The sequence below is a fragment of the Rhinopithecus roxellana genome, chromosome 1 (assembly GCF_007565055.1).
Source record: "Rhinopithecus roxellana isolate Shanxi Qingling chromosome 1, ASM756505v1, whole genome shotgun sequence".
Lineage (NCBI taxonomy): Eukaryota > Metazoa > Chordata > Mammalia > Primates > Cercopithecidae > Rhinopithecus > Rhinopithecus roxellana.
The window spans coordinates 93,079,023-93,092,216 of record NC_044549.1 but is presented as its reverse complement, the minus strand read 5'-3'; the positions used below and the strand labels follow the sequence as shown (position 1 = coordinate 93,092,216).

Below are 13,194 nucleotides of genomic sequence, written 5' to 3'. Positions count from 1 at the left end.
GGATATACTGCATATCAGCATACCCAGGTTACAAAACACATGCTCTGAGCCGTCTGATTCTGAAGTTCCCCTTCCCTTCTTAGTTCTGATTGTTAAAGCAGATGTAGAGTTCCGAAAAGTTGTAAATTGAGTAAAAAATTAATTTACTGAGAATGAAAGTGTATCAGCAGTTCCACCCACATATTTTAAAATGTCTAAGAAAGAAAAGAAAAATAAAGAAGGAAAGGAGGGAAGGAAGGGAGGAAGGGTGAGAGGGAGGGAAGGAGGAAGGGAGGGAGGGAGGGAGCGAGGGGAGAAGGAAAAGGGGGAAAAAAGAAAGCCCGGGGCTAGGGTGGGAAACACACAAGACTCAGTAAATGAAATACTATCAGCAATTTCGTAATATGGTAATTTTTAATATTAAAAGTAAATTGTAAATGTGTCTTTATAAACAATATGCATAAAATAGATCATATTCTAAAACCGTTTCTTTTTAAAATGCTTTTTCACAGTAAATTTCTTAGGTGTCAGATTTTCCCTCAGAATAGTGCAACTAGAAGAAGGGAAATGTTGGCAGTGGCTCAGGACTCTCTGCTAGTACAAGTCCTTGTAGATCTCCTGCAGGAGCGGGTGAAGACTCATGTCTGTCTCCGTCTTCTTGATCACCTGCAGTAGCTGCACGTGTTCCGTGACAATCTGTCTGAGGTCTGTCATTTTCTGGAGCAGCTTGGCAAACAGCTGCGAGGACTCAGGGTGGTTCAGCTTCAGCTGGAGCTCCAGGGCTTGTAGCAGGTTGTCTTGAATGTCTTCAATGGGCTTCACATTCAGCAAACCTGGGCGGTCTGGGGAAGCACAAATGGAAAACACAACACGGGGTTCAGTCAAAAAATCCTCTGCGCCCTGCCTCGGAGGCCTAGGCAGCTCTACCAAGCAACTCATCCGTGTTTTTGGTTTGTTTTGCTTTGTATCTTAAATAGGTGGGGAGCAAGGGTAAGCAGATAATGGGTGAGAACTGAGAATGTAATCAGAACCAAAATAATCAGAGGTCTTTGCAGGGGCTTTTTCTGGCCAGGATGGAATCTGTGTGGTCAGCTGATGGAGCACGGCATCAAAACAATCCCATTCCCCAAATGAAGTTTCCTCTGCTAACATGTTTCTACTCAGAAATCTCCTTTTCTTTTTCTTTCTTTTTTTTTTTTTTTTTTTTGAGATGGAGTCTTGCTCTGTCATCCAGGCTGGAGTGCAGTGGCACGACCTCAGCTCACTACAACCCATGCCTCCCGGGATCAAGCTATTCTCCTGCCTCAGCCTCCTGAGTAGCTGGGATGATAGGCGCTCACCACCATGCCTTTCTAATTTTTTGTATTTTTAGTAAAGATAGGGTTTCACCATGTTGGCCACGCTTGTCTCAAACTCCTGACCTCGAGTGATCCACCTGCCTTGGCCTCCCAAAGTGCTGGGATTATAGGCATGAGCCACCACGCCCAGCCAGAAATCTCCTTTTCAACTTCTGCTCCTTCCTGATGAATCCATGTTTTATAGCTTCTACTCAGTTTCTTATCATAGCTTCAAATATGCTCTTTCCACAAATACGCTTTTAAAAAAAGGCTTGTCTTTTTGCTTAATTTGCTTATGCTATGTTTGCTGAATACGGCGTATTTCCAAATGACAAAACACAGTTTTAAAATACTGATACATTTTAACAGAGGTTTCTTTTGAGTGGTAAGATTGCAAGCAATTTTCACTAGTTCTTTAGATTTTTTCTTTAGTTCAGTTTGCAAATGGTGAACTTAAATACCTTTTAAATATTTTACTTTTTTCTTTATGTAGATCTTGTTAGATTTATTCTCAAATACTTTATAGCTTCTATTGTGAATGGACCCTTCATTTTCATTACATCTAATATATCCCCGCTGATGTGTAGAAAACTAATTGATTTTAGTATATTGAAACGATTCCAGTTTTCTGAACTTTTGTCAGTTCAAATAGCTTTTAATCATGGACTTCTACTTTTTTTGGATAGATAATTGTATCAGCAATGGTAGCTTTATTTATTTCTTCTTTTGCATCATTAACCTTTCTCATTTCCTCTTCTTGCCATAGTGTTGGCTAAAACCTCCAATATGGGATTAAATAATAGCAGCAATTCTTGTTTTATTCCTAACTTCGAAGAAAATGCTTCTAATGGTTTATCAGCAACTATGATGTTTGCTATAGATTATGGAGGACATGTTTTACTCCTGGCTTATCCAGGGGTTTTAAAATTTTAATTTGTTTTAGTCAGGAATGTTGTTGAATTTTTATCAAATGCTTTTACATTTCTGTATCTAAAGAGCTATGATATCTTGAAGAGTTATGGTTTTATCTTAACCTAGCACAGTGAATTACATTAACAGAGTTCCTTATACCCTTGTACTCACTTGCTAATATTTTATTATAGGGTTTTTGTACTTGTAGGTGATACTGGTTTAGAATTATTTTGGGGGCCATTCTTTGCCTGTTTTAGTAACAATGTTAACTAGCCTTATACACTGAGTTGAGAAGTTTGCCTTCTGTGTCGACATAGTAATGATCTGTTCCCTGATGGTTTCTTAGAATTTGTTTGCAGAACCATCTGCGCTTAGTGATAAATCTATCATTATCTTTAATTTTTCTTCCATAGTTTCTATCTATTCAGGCTTTCTACTACTTATATGGTAAAGTTTTAGTAATTTATATTGGAATAAAGTTGTAGATGATATTGTCTTAGAATATGAAATGTATTTATTCATGCCCCTTAACTTAATCTTAACTTAATGCTTTTTCTTTTCTTTTTTTTTGAGACAGAGTCTTATTCTGTTGCCCAGTGCAGTGGCATGATCATGGCTCACTGCAGCCTCCAATTCCTGGGTTCAGGTGATCCTCCTGCTTTAGCCTCCCAAGTAGCTGGGACTATAGGCATGAGCCACCACACCCAACTAATTTCTAAATTTTTTGTAGAGGTGGGGTCTTGCTACATAGCCCAGACTGGTCTTGAACTCCTGGCCTCAACCAATCCTCCTGCCTCAGCCTCCCAAAGTGCTGGGAATATAGGCATGAGCCACTGTGCCCAGCTCTTAGAGCTCTTTATTTGTGCATTCTCTCATTAAAAAAACTGATTTGTCAAAGGTTTATCTAGTTTTTGCTTTTTTAGAAAAACATAACTTTTGGTTTATTAATCAAGTCTGTTTTTAAAAATTTTGTGTTTTGTTTTTAATTTATTGAATTCCTTTTTCTTTAGGTTTACTTTCTTCTCTTTTTCTAGTTGTTTTGAGTTGAATGCTTAATTCATTTGGTTTGGTATTCCTTGTTTTCTAATAAATGCATTGAAGCCTCCACATTTTCTTCTTAGTGCCACTTTGGTTTCATCCCATGGGCTTTGATCGATGGTATTCTCATAGTTCTTTTCTAAACAGCTTGTCTTACAATTTTGATTTCATTTTTAACCTAAGAGTTATATAGAAGTATGTTTTTAAATTTCCAAGTAAAAAGTTGGGGTTTCAGTGTTTGTTTTCTAATCTCTAAGTTTTATTTTCTAATTTCCAGTTTGTTGCCTTGGGTTAGATTATGAGGTTTTCTCAGTAAGGCTCACCAAGAAGACAGGATATTCACTTGATCATCTATCTCGTATTGATTTCAAATTTGAGCTCTTGAAGGCTATTTATTTTCTTTTAAAAATTGTAACTCTTCTCTCCTTCATGGTATGAGTTTTACCCACCTTTAATATCCTTCATGACCTGGTCCTGGTCATCCTCTAGCCTCAGTTCTGTTTCATTTTGCTCCATGTTAAGCCATATTAATCTGTTTCCATACCAAGTTCTTCAAACACCCTATGTTCTATCAGGACTCTGCACTTACTCAGATTTTATTCCTCCTGCCTGAAATGTTCTCACCTTCCCTTCACTCTTCTTATTGACTTCAACCATTTCTTCAAAATACAGACTGTGGTGGGATTCTATCCTGAAATCCTTCCTCAACAGTATCCCTTCCTCTCTCCTGTTCTTCTCATCTCCTTTCTCTGGGCCCCATAGCACCTTATAAATGCCTCAATCACAGCTATACTAGTAGATTACATTCACTGAATGGTTATTATTTTCCAAAGATCGTGCCAAGGGCCTTATATACAATATGCCATTTAATCTTCACAATAACCCCACAAGGTCATACTTTACAGAGGGAGAAATTAAGACTTAGAGAAAAAAGTTGCATCTTACCAAGATAGGCCACTTGCTAGTAAATGCAGAGCTGACATTTGGATCTAAGTCTGTCTGGTTCCAAAGGTTCTGCTCTTATTCCTTATTATCTTGTATTGTAAGTTTTGACTTTCTTGTTTCTCCCCCATTAGACCATGAGGTAATAGAGGGCACAGACTGTGTTCTGATCATTTCTGAACCACCAGTGGAAACACAGGAAGCATTTGGTTGACTGAGTTAATGAGTGAGAAGGCTGTTCTGGCCAAGAGCCCTGGATTGAAAAGCACAATTCTCTCGGCTGGTGAACAGGCCTGAAGGCAGAATCCCTATACAATGAAGAAGCCTCCTGTAAACTATGTTTTCCTGTGTCTAATAAACTCTAGTAACCTTTATCCATTGAGATGAGGCTCAAGAGAACAATGTGAGATGGCAGAGTGGTCTCAGAGTGGGATTTTCAGAACTCTAAATATTCTTCTAAGTTAACTTTCATATTTTTTTTCCATTAAAGAAGGAAACTGGTCTTTAGTTTGATTTTTTTCCCTCTCAGGTCTCCAACATATCCCATTGACCAGAATAAGTATAATTTTCTTTTTTAGATTTCAGCATTCAATCCTGGAACAATCAGCAAAAAATCTCAGATTCTGAGAAGGAACAAATGATCTGGTCCTGGCCTGGAGAATTGGGCCCCTGGGAGCATGGTGCCTTCCTCACAGTTGCTATCTGGGAATGAAAAAGCCACTGATGCTTCACTGAAAGCTGGGCCCCAGACTGGCACCTTGGTTTAATGACTATGGATCCTCTGGCTTGATAAATGTGTGCATCTCAAAGGCCAGAGGCAGACGTGTGTCTAAAGACAGGTGCCGAGAGAGGCCCTCCTGGGCTGGGACCACTCGGCCTGGGGTAGGCCTCTGCTTACTAGACACTGGCTCCTGAAACCTTTCTGCCGCTCCTCCTTCCTCCACCTGCTCCTTCTCTCTCTCTTTTTTTTTTTTTTTTTTTTTTTTTTGGTAGAGACAGAATCTCTACATTGCCCAGGCTGCTCTTGCATGCTAGGCTCAAGAGATTTGTCCTCCTTGGCCCCCCAAAGTGCTGGGATGACAAGTGGGAGCCACTGCTCCTAGCCTCCTCCTTCCTCTTGAGCAGCACCACCGGGGTCAGCCCTTGGGCTGAGGAGATGATGTTAATCTACTAGGTCCCGTTTATCAAACAACCAAGCCCTAACATGCAACTGATCAGGGCTTGCTGGAAACACTTGGCTCCGATGCAGTGTCATGGAACTGGCCTCTCTAGGAGTGGAGAGGAATCTGGTTTGGATTTTCAAACCCCTCTTTGGCAAGTTATTCTTTATGATGTGATGGATGAAGCTTGGCTGAATTGCTGAAATTTTGTGGCCATGGAGTAAGTATATTTTCTGCAATGACAAGTTAGATCATTTACAGATCAGTCCCATTGTCCCCCTGACTGAGCCTCTGTTAAGGCAAGATGGTTTAGGGCAGGAGGGCAGCAGAGAAAAGTTGTATATTTTACATCTAAGGCTTTCACTCACCAGCTCTGTGACCTTGGGAAAACTGATTAAGATCACTAGGCTCAATTTTCTTGTCTAAACAAAACAGATCAGACTAAACAGATAATCTCAAAAATTATAATTCAAAAACTATAAGATTTATTCTCATTTGTAATTCCCTCTACATAATTCAGTTGGGGAAATATACTCAAACATCTAATTGAAAAAGCACATTAACATTAAACTTAAAACACCTGACTTACTTAAACAACAGAAAAGCTTCCTTTGGTCTTCAAGCTCTAGTCAACGGCAAAAGAGATCCATCTGCCAGAGTTGTTCCCTACCCTCCACCCTCCAACTGGTCACAACTCCCCACTAGTCTCTTTCCCTTTCTGCTCCATGCACATTCAGTCCTTTATTGAGCTAAGCCAGGTGCCACAGAAATCCATCCAAACACCCAGACTGTGCCAGGGCCTTTCTCTTCTCTCTCCATTCCCAACAGCCTAGTGCCTGAAAAGGCACTGTTCCCAGGAGGCCCACCTGAGATCCTCTCCCTGCACCTTGCTGAGGTTACAGTTGAGTCTGGTGGAGGGCCAGGGCCAAGGGTCCTCTCTGCTCGGGTAGGCTGCCTAGAAGGCCCTTTTGGGAAGTGTGTGTGACCCAGACTCCAGGACTGAGCACTCCAGGAGGCTGGAGTTAATTACTAGTTCCCTACTCCCCAGGCTGTGAAGAATTGGGAAAGAAACCTTTCCGGTCTCCATCCACACGGTCCTGGAATTGATTATAGAGCACTGTTGATTATGGGCAAAGCTTCTATCTTATTCAGATCTGGTTCTGTGAAGTGGAGGGTTTATCTGAAGCAGATTCAAACATTCTGGTCCTCTTGAGATCTGCCCACCTGGGCTGGGTGTTTCCCTAGCACAGAGTTTCTCAGGAGGCATCTCAATTAGGGAACCAGATGACCACAGCAGAGTCTCCTGAAGGAGAGGCAGAAAAACTAATGTGGGAGGTTTTATCTCTATTCTAGGAGTTGCTCTCCCGGCTTTCCGCATCTTTCCCTATTGGCTCTCTGATAGAGACTAAAGTGAAACTGACTGTCCCTAGGGCGTTAAAAAATAACAAAACCGAACACAAATCTGATTGCAGGGCAGCTGTAAATTGATCCACAGACAATGAAAGACCTTAGCTCAGGTGCAGGCTGAAAACTGGAGGGAAGGCAGGACTACTTAGGGAACTCAGTACTTTGCAATTTAACTTCCTTTTGCGCTTCCTCTCAAGTTTCCTTTATTGCAGTGCTCCCTAAATTCACAGGCATGTTCTAGGAGGCAGTGGATTGGGAAACTGAAGACTTGAGTCCTGTCTCTCTTCCACTAAGTTTCTGTGGACAAATCATCTAATCTTTCTGGGTTTGGGCTTAGTTTTCAAGACAATGACATTTCTTTCATAAGCGTATGGTGAGAATGAAATAGGTAGAGGAATTTTAGAACATAATTCTTGTGTTCGTTCCAATAAAGGCAGTTTCCATGGGGTTGGGGTCAGGAGTGTAAGTAGGAGTGGATGGCATATCAACAGTCAGGAAATTGAAGGTTTTTGAGTTGTTCTTGGTTAGAGAAGAAATTCAGAAGCTCAAGAAAAATAATGTCTGATGCAGACACGTTTGGGGTGTCAGGCAAGTTCTCATTCCTGTAGTCGAGTGCATGTAGGCAAGGTGGTTTAAGAACAATAACAAAACAAAAAACCCATGGAGCCCCAATTCACTACTTCCTTAAAGAAATGATGCTGGGAATTTGGGGGTACTTTTCTGATCCAACCATCAGAATGATAGTGCGCCTACACGGAATTCAGCAAAGTACCACGGCGTGGCCTATAGCAATTCCTTCCCACCATCCTACTGACAGGAAAACATCATTTAGCAAAGTTATACATGTGTCCTCTTCATATTTAAATTTGAATTGGAGCTTGGTCTGGTGCATGGATGATCAATTTTGGCTACATATTAAAATTATCTGGGGAGACTAAAAAAGCAAACAAATGCCTGGAAGCCATCCCTAGAGATTCTGACTCACTTGGCCTGGGGTATGACCTTCAGGATTTTTAATAGTTTCTGGGTGATTCTAATGTGTGGCCAAGGGTACACACTACCAGCTGAGTGAGAAGCAGTTGGAATTACAACTCTGCAAGCTAGGTAACCTCGGGCAAGTTCCCTCACCTTTCTATACCTCCGTTTCCTCACTTTAACAACTGGCGCTGTAGCGGTAATTTAACTCATAGTATTGTTTAGAGGACTGATGGACATAGGGAAGGTGCTTAGCACAGTGTCTGTTGCACAGTAAATTAGCTATCACTATTTTCATTACTGCTCTGTATCCTTGCCTCATTTTCTTCCTACCTTTCTTTTCCTCTCATTTCTCTGATTTTCTTGGGTCCTTTCTATATTTTTCCTATTCTTTCTTCCTCAATTATTGCTTTCTTCATCCTTTTTACTTTCTCTTCAGCCTTCCCTCCCCTCCACCCCCGCCCCCTGCTGCTTTCCGGATGTTTTCCCCTTTCTATTCCTGGGCTTGCACCTTGCTGGGTATTTATAAGAACGCTAGCAAGGCCAGCTTACATTAATCAGAGGTCTGAGCCATGGATGATTTGAAGAGCAATGTAGTTTACTGCTGCTTTCAGGGAAAGGGGATGACATAAAATAGAGATCTTGCAAATGCTTTGACAAACAGATAAAGATCATCTGTAACCAGCACATTCTGCAGTGAACACACATGTTGCTGAGAGCCTTCACTCTGAAGTGGGTTAACATTCTGACACTCACCGGTTTAAATAACAGTTTCACATTTAATTGCTTCCCCTATCTATGCCTGATAACAATAATATATATGACTGGGCCGGGATGGTGGAGCGGGATAACCATAATAAAATCAAACCAGCCAATATTTTCTTTGATCCGCCCATTAAATAGCGATTACATCTCAACTTGCCTCATCTCAGACACTCTACTCCCACCTCCAATATGCAACTCCCAAACCACAAACCAGAGCACAAGCCCATCTAGTGACAGGGTGGGCAACCCTTTCCTGTGTGCCCTGTTCAAAGCCCCTCCACTCGACAGCACCACCAGTGGAAAGTGAGCATGGGCTGTCATTTCCGGGTCTCTCAGAGTGAAAATGGAACCTGAGATTTCTGTCCCACCCCGGGAAGCCCTTGTGTCCCTACCTCTGTGCACCCTGGGGTTAGGGGCCCCTTGTCATTCTAGTCATTCCAGGTCACTCAATTTACATCCAGCCACGTGGTTTGCTCCCCGCCTTTTTGTCAGGACCAGGGGAGCCGTCTGCAGTCCCCGCTTAAGCCTAGTGATGTATGTACATTTCTGGTTCTTCTCTGTCCAAGAAGAAATCTGATTGGGGCTGGAAATGCGGGGTGGGAGGTAGAGGAAGAAGGGTGGTGCTGAAATAGGAAGAACGATCCCTTCCAAGTCTCCCACTAACCTGCCATCTCCATGCCCTGAATCCATCCGGTGGCTCAACCCTGCGATGCTCTGGGCAGGATAAGGGGAGGGAAAGGAAGAGAGAAGGGAAGACTAAGAACTCCTACCCTTCCTTACTCCCTCAACCTCTGGAAATGGCGACAGCACACCAAGGGCAGTAAGTGAAGTTAAAACCTGCCAGGTATGACTTTTCTCCACCCCGCTCCCCCACTGTCCTCCTTGCCAATGTCTCTGAGAAAAACCTGTGATCTCGGAACCCAGGCACACTCTCTAAATATGGTCTAAACATATGAAGTCCCCAAAAAGTTCATGGGAATTCCTGAAGGCTGGGAATCCAGCAGTCCTGCCATTCTCTGTCTCCTTTGGGGGCCACAGGACGTCCGAATCCTCCCCACTTCGAGGCCCTCCCCTTCCTCCAGGATCTCTTTCCTTCTGGGTTTTGTTCTCAATCCACACCTAATCCCCTTAAAGTGATAGCTGATAAAGCGATTAGCTGATATCTCCTAGAGGTATTTATATTATAATAAGAGATCTTAAAAATCACTGTTGGTGGCATTTCAAGCAATGTGACTGGCAGGATTGAGTGGCGCTGCTTCAAATTATATCATATAGGACAAAAGGGAAAATTAGCATTTACTGTGTGCTGAACATGTCCTGGGCATTGTGCCAGAGGCTTCACATCATGTTATTTGGTTTGCTCAGGGTACTGATAAGGAAATTAAGGCTCAGGGAGGTAAATAATTGCCGCAAGCATACATCTAGGAAGAGAGTGGGGATTTGGAACTCCTGTTCCTCTGATTCCAAGGCTTTGCACTGTGCCAGCCTGCCTCTTCTGGTCTCCCTACTTGTGACGCTGGTGAACCCTCCAAAGATTTCTCTAGGACTGAGTGATGCCTTCACTACCTGTATCTGTTAGGAGTGACTTGAACCAGTGCTGGGTTTTCATTCTTCCTCACTTGCAGATGATCTGTCTGAACGTCTTGGTGAACTGTGACAGTCTGGAAGGCTGCCTGGGGTCACTCAGAGTTTAAACACATATTGTGAGAGCCCAAAATGATTAAGTACCCCAGAAAGCAGCTCCGACTGACCGGCCGAGCCTCTTCCAGGACTGCAGGTGTGGGGACAGGAATGACTCAGCATTCGATCCAATAGTCAGTCTCTGAGGGCAAATCCAATTGCTTGCTTGCTCATTGGGATGATCCCAGCCTACCATGCCTGGGCTGGGGAAGGGGTTTTATTTCTCAACAGTCACAGATAAAGATGCTTCTATATTTTACAAACAACAAAAGCCTGTATATGTATATGTTTAAAGTGTATCAGATGATTGTAGGATGTTTCATCTCCTCCCCATCGTTCTATCCCCACCCTCAGCTCTCTGGTTTTTAGAAATTCGGTGCCAATTGAGAACTCATAAATAAACTTCACCTTTGTCAAACCAAGTCTATGGGGTTATGAAAATGGTGAACTAATGGGACATTTCTAGATAACTCAAAGCGAGTCATTATTCAAAGCCATTCTGCCAACTAGCTGGGGGGGCAGGGTGAGAGGAGTGGCCTAAGAGAAGAGCCTCATAAGCTATGCAGAAACAACATGGGTGCCCGTAAAATCTTTTCCAGTTAATAAATAAGTGCTATTACTCTCGGACACAATCGTAGCCCAGATAGGGGACAGGAACTATGCAATAACACTCTTTGGCTGTTGTCCTGCTCAAGAGAAAGCAGATATCCTTGTTTATTTGCAATATTACAAGAAAAGAGAGAAAAATAACTTTCACCATGTAGGCACCAGCCCGTCTTGTCCAAAAAAACTCTACGGATGAGGGAGCTAAATCTTTAGCTGGTACAGGAGAGGTGGGAGAAAGTGGGCTGATTGTTGTTCACAGTATTTTTAATATCTATGTTTTGTAATATTTTGCGTTTGGTCTCCTCTCCAGTTAACTAGTAATGCAGATGATAGCAGATGAAGAGGGGGTGGAAGGCACTGGGCTGTGCAGAAGCAGAGACTCCATAAGCCGGAGTTTCCTCCAGGAAAGCAATGGCCTATTCAAGCAAGTGCACCCAGCCTTTTGTTCCAGAGAGAAGACGACACTTTCCATTTTAGAGCTGGGAACAGTTTCAAGATTTTGAAGGGCAGCTATGGGACAGTGAAGAGAGATGAATACACCCAAACCCAGTGCTCCTCAAACTCAGTGCTGATGGAACACTGGTGTTCTGTGAGCTGCAGTGAGTGTTCTGCTGTGACAGCTGCGTCAGGGTTATTCTGTGTGTTTCTGAAGGGCAGGAAGAAATGAAGGGACTGGATGGTATTTCAACAATTTAACATTCCTCTCATACATTTTTCTGCAACCACTTATCTATATTAGAACCTAGTATAAGATGGTATCTCATTAAGCAGAGATGTGTTTACTCAGTTATTTAAAGTTTACTGTCCATTTTTGTGGGGAATGCTGCAAACAGTACCATTATTTCCAGCTATCTGCTGGCTGAACACATTTAAGAACCAGAACACCAGTCTTCAGCCCTATCACCAGGCCCTATTCCTTCCTTAAGTAATTTTCAAAACCTAGGGTGTTAATTTTGTTAGACAGATTAAAATGGTGTCTTAAGGAGGACTTTGGATATTAATAAGTAATATCTGAACTAGAATCTGGAGATTCTTTTTCTTTTTTTTTTTTTTTTTGAGATAGGGTCTCACTCTGTTGCGGGCTGGAGTGCAGTGACACAATCACAGCTCACTGCAGCCTCAAATTCCTGGGCTTAAGCAATCCTCCTGCCTTGGCCTCCAGAGTAGCTTGGACTACACATGCATGGACCACCACACCTGTCTAATTTTTGTATTTTTTGTAGAGACGAAGTCTCCTTATGTTGCCCAGGCTGGTCTCAAACCTCTGGGCTCAAGGGATCCTCCCAATTCGGTTTCCCAAAATGTTGGGATTACAGATATGAGTCATTGTGCCTGGCCTTGGAAATTCTTAATTACAATATCTGGAGGCAATATGGAAATAGGGAGTTTTTGATAACTGCCAAAGAACTCCAAGACCGAAGCAATTAATTGAGATGCTTCCATATCTCAATACACAAAAGGCAGTAGGGTCTAATGGTTAAGTGCACCAGTTTCAAAGTCTGAGAGGCCTGGGTCTGAAACTTGGCCTCACTGATTAATAGCTCTTTGACCTTTGGCAAACTGCTTAACCTCTATAAATTTCCATTTTCTCCATCTATAAAAAGGAGGCAAAAAAAGTCCATGTATGCAGCCATGCAGTCTTCCTACCAAGAAATGCAAACAAACAGATTATGGATGTATATAAAGTGGCCAGGACAGTTTCTCCCACATACTGAAGCTTTCAACAAATGGTAGGTAGTATTATTATCATTTCAGATGATTATTCACTCAACAAGCATTTATTGAATAACTTATTCTGGGCTAGCACTAGGTTTTGATTCTACTTGAATCCCAACAAATTTTACAAAAATGTATCTATCTGGTATGACCCATGGGGGAGTCCCAGGGGCCTAGGTTACTGACCTGATATAACTAGGCGTTATCCAATTAACATAAAATATCTGCTCCTCTTTGATCTATAAATGCATAGCAATGAAACAACTTCCCTGCTTCTACCCTATTCTCCTTGCCCACTCAACAGCAGAAAAGTCTATGATCATGCCAAGAACCGCCCTCCAAAGTGGCTTCACAGAGAAGGAACAGTGCCGGAACTGCTGGAAAAAGAAGGAGCTGCCCTCGAGGTGGTCTGCGTCACCAAGCCAGACTCAGGAGGGCACAGGAGGAGGCTGGATGACTTGCCATCTGCGGCCATTGTAGTGGTATCGGCAGCTTCTCTGTCATTAGGACAGAGATGGCAATTTGCCTTGAAAAATATATTGTAAAATCCAGTGAATTTCCTCCCCCATATCTTGGAGGTTTAGGAAGAACTGAAATGGATTCCAAACTGTTTTGAATTAACAAAAAGAGCTTTTGCCTGTTGCAGAGTTCCAGCTGGAACTCTCCTAGACTTTTTC

At 42.4% G+C, this 13,194-nt stretch overlaps 1 protein-coding gene across 6 annotated transcripts in view; it reads right to left on the bottom strand.

The window, feature by feature from the left end:
* Window positions 1–362: 362 nt before the first annotated feature.
* Window positions 363–13,194, bottom strand: part of PPARG (peroxisome proliferator activated receptor gamma) — a 148,801-nt gene continuing 135,969 nt past the window's right edge. For all 6 annotated transcript variants that reach the window (XM_030928015.1, XM_030928014.1, XM_030928017.1 and 3 more), the window contains one exon: window positions 363–821. In XM_030928015.1, coding sequence (XP_030783875.1) covers window positions 574–821 — 248 coding nt within the window. In that variant the 3' untranslated portion in view covers window positions 363–573. The remainder of the gene's footprint in view (window positions 822–13,194) is intronic.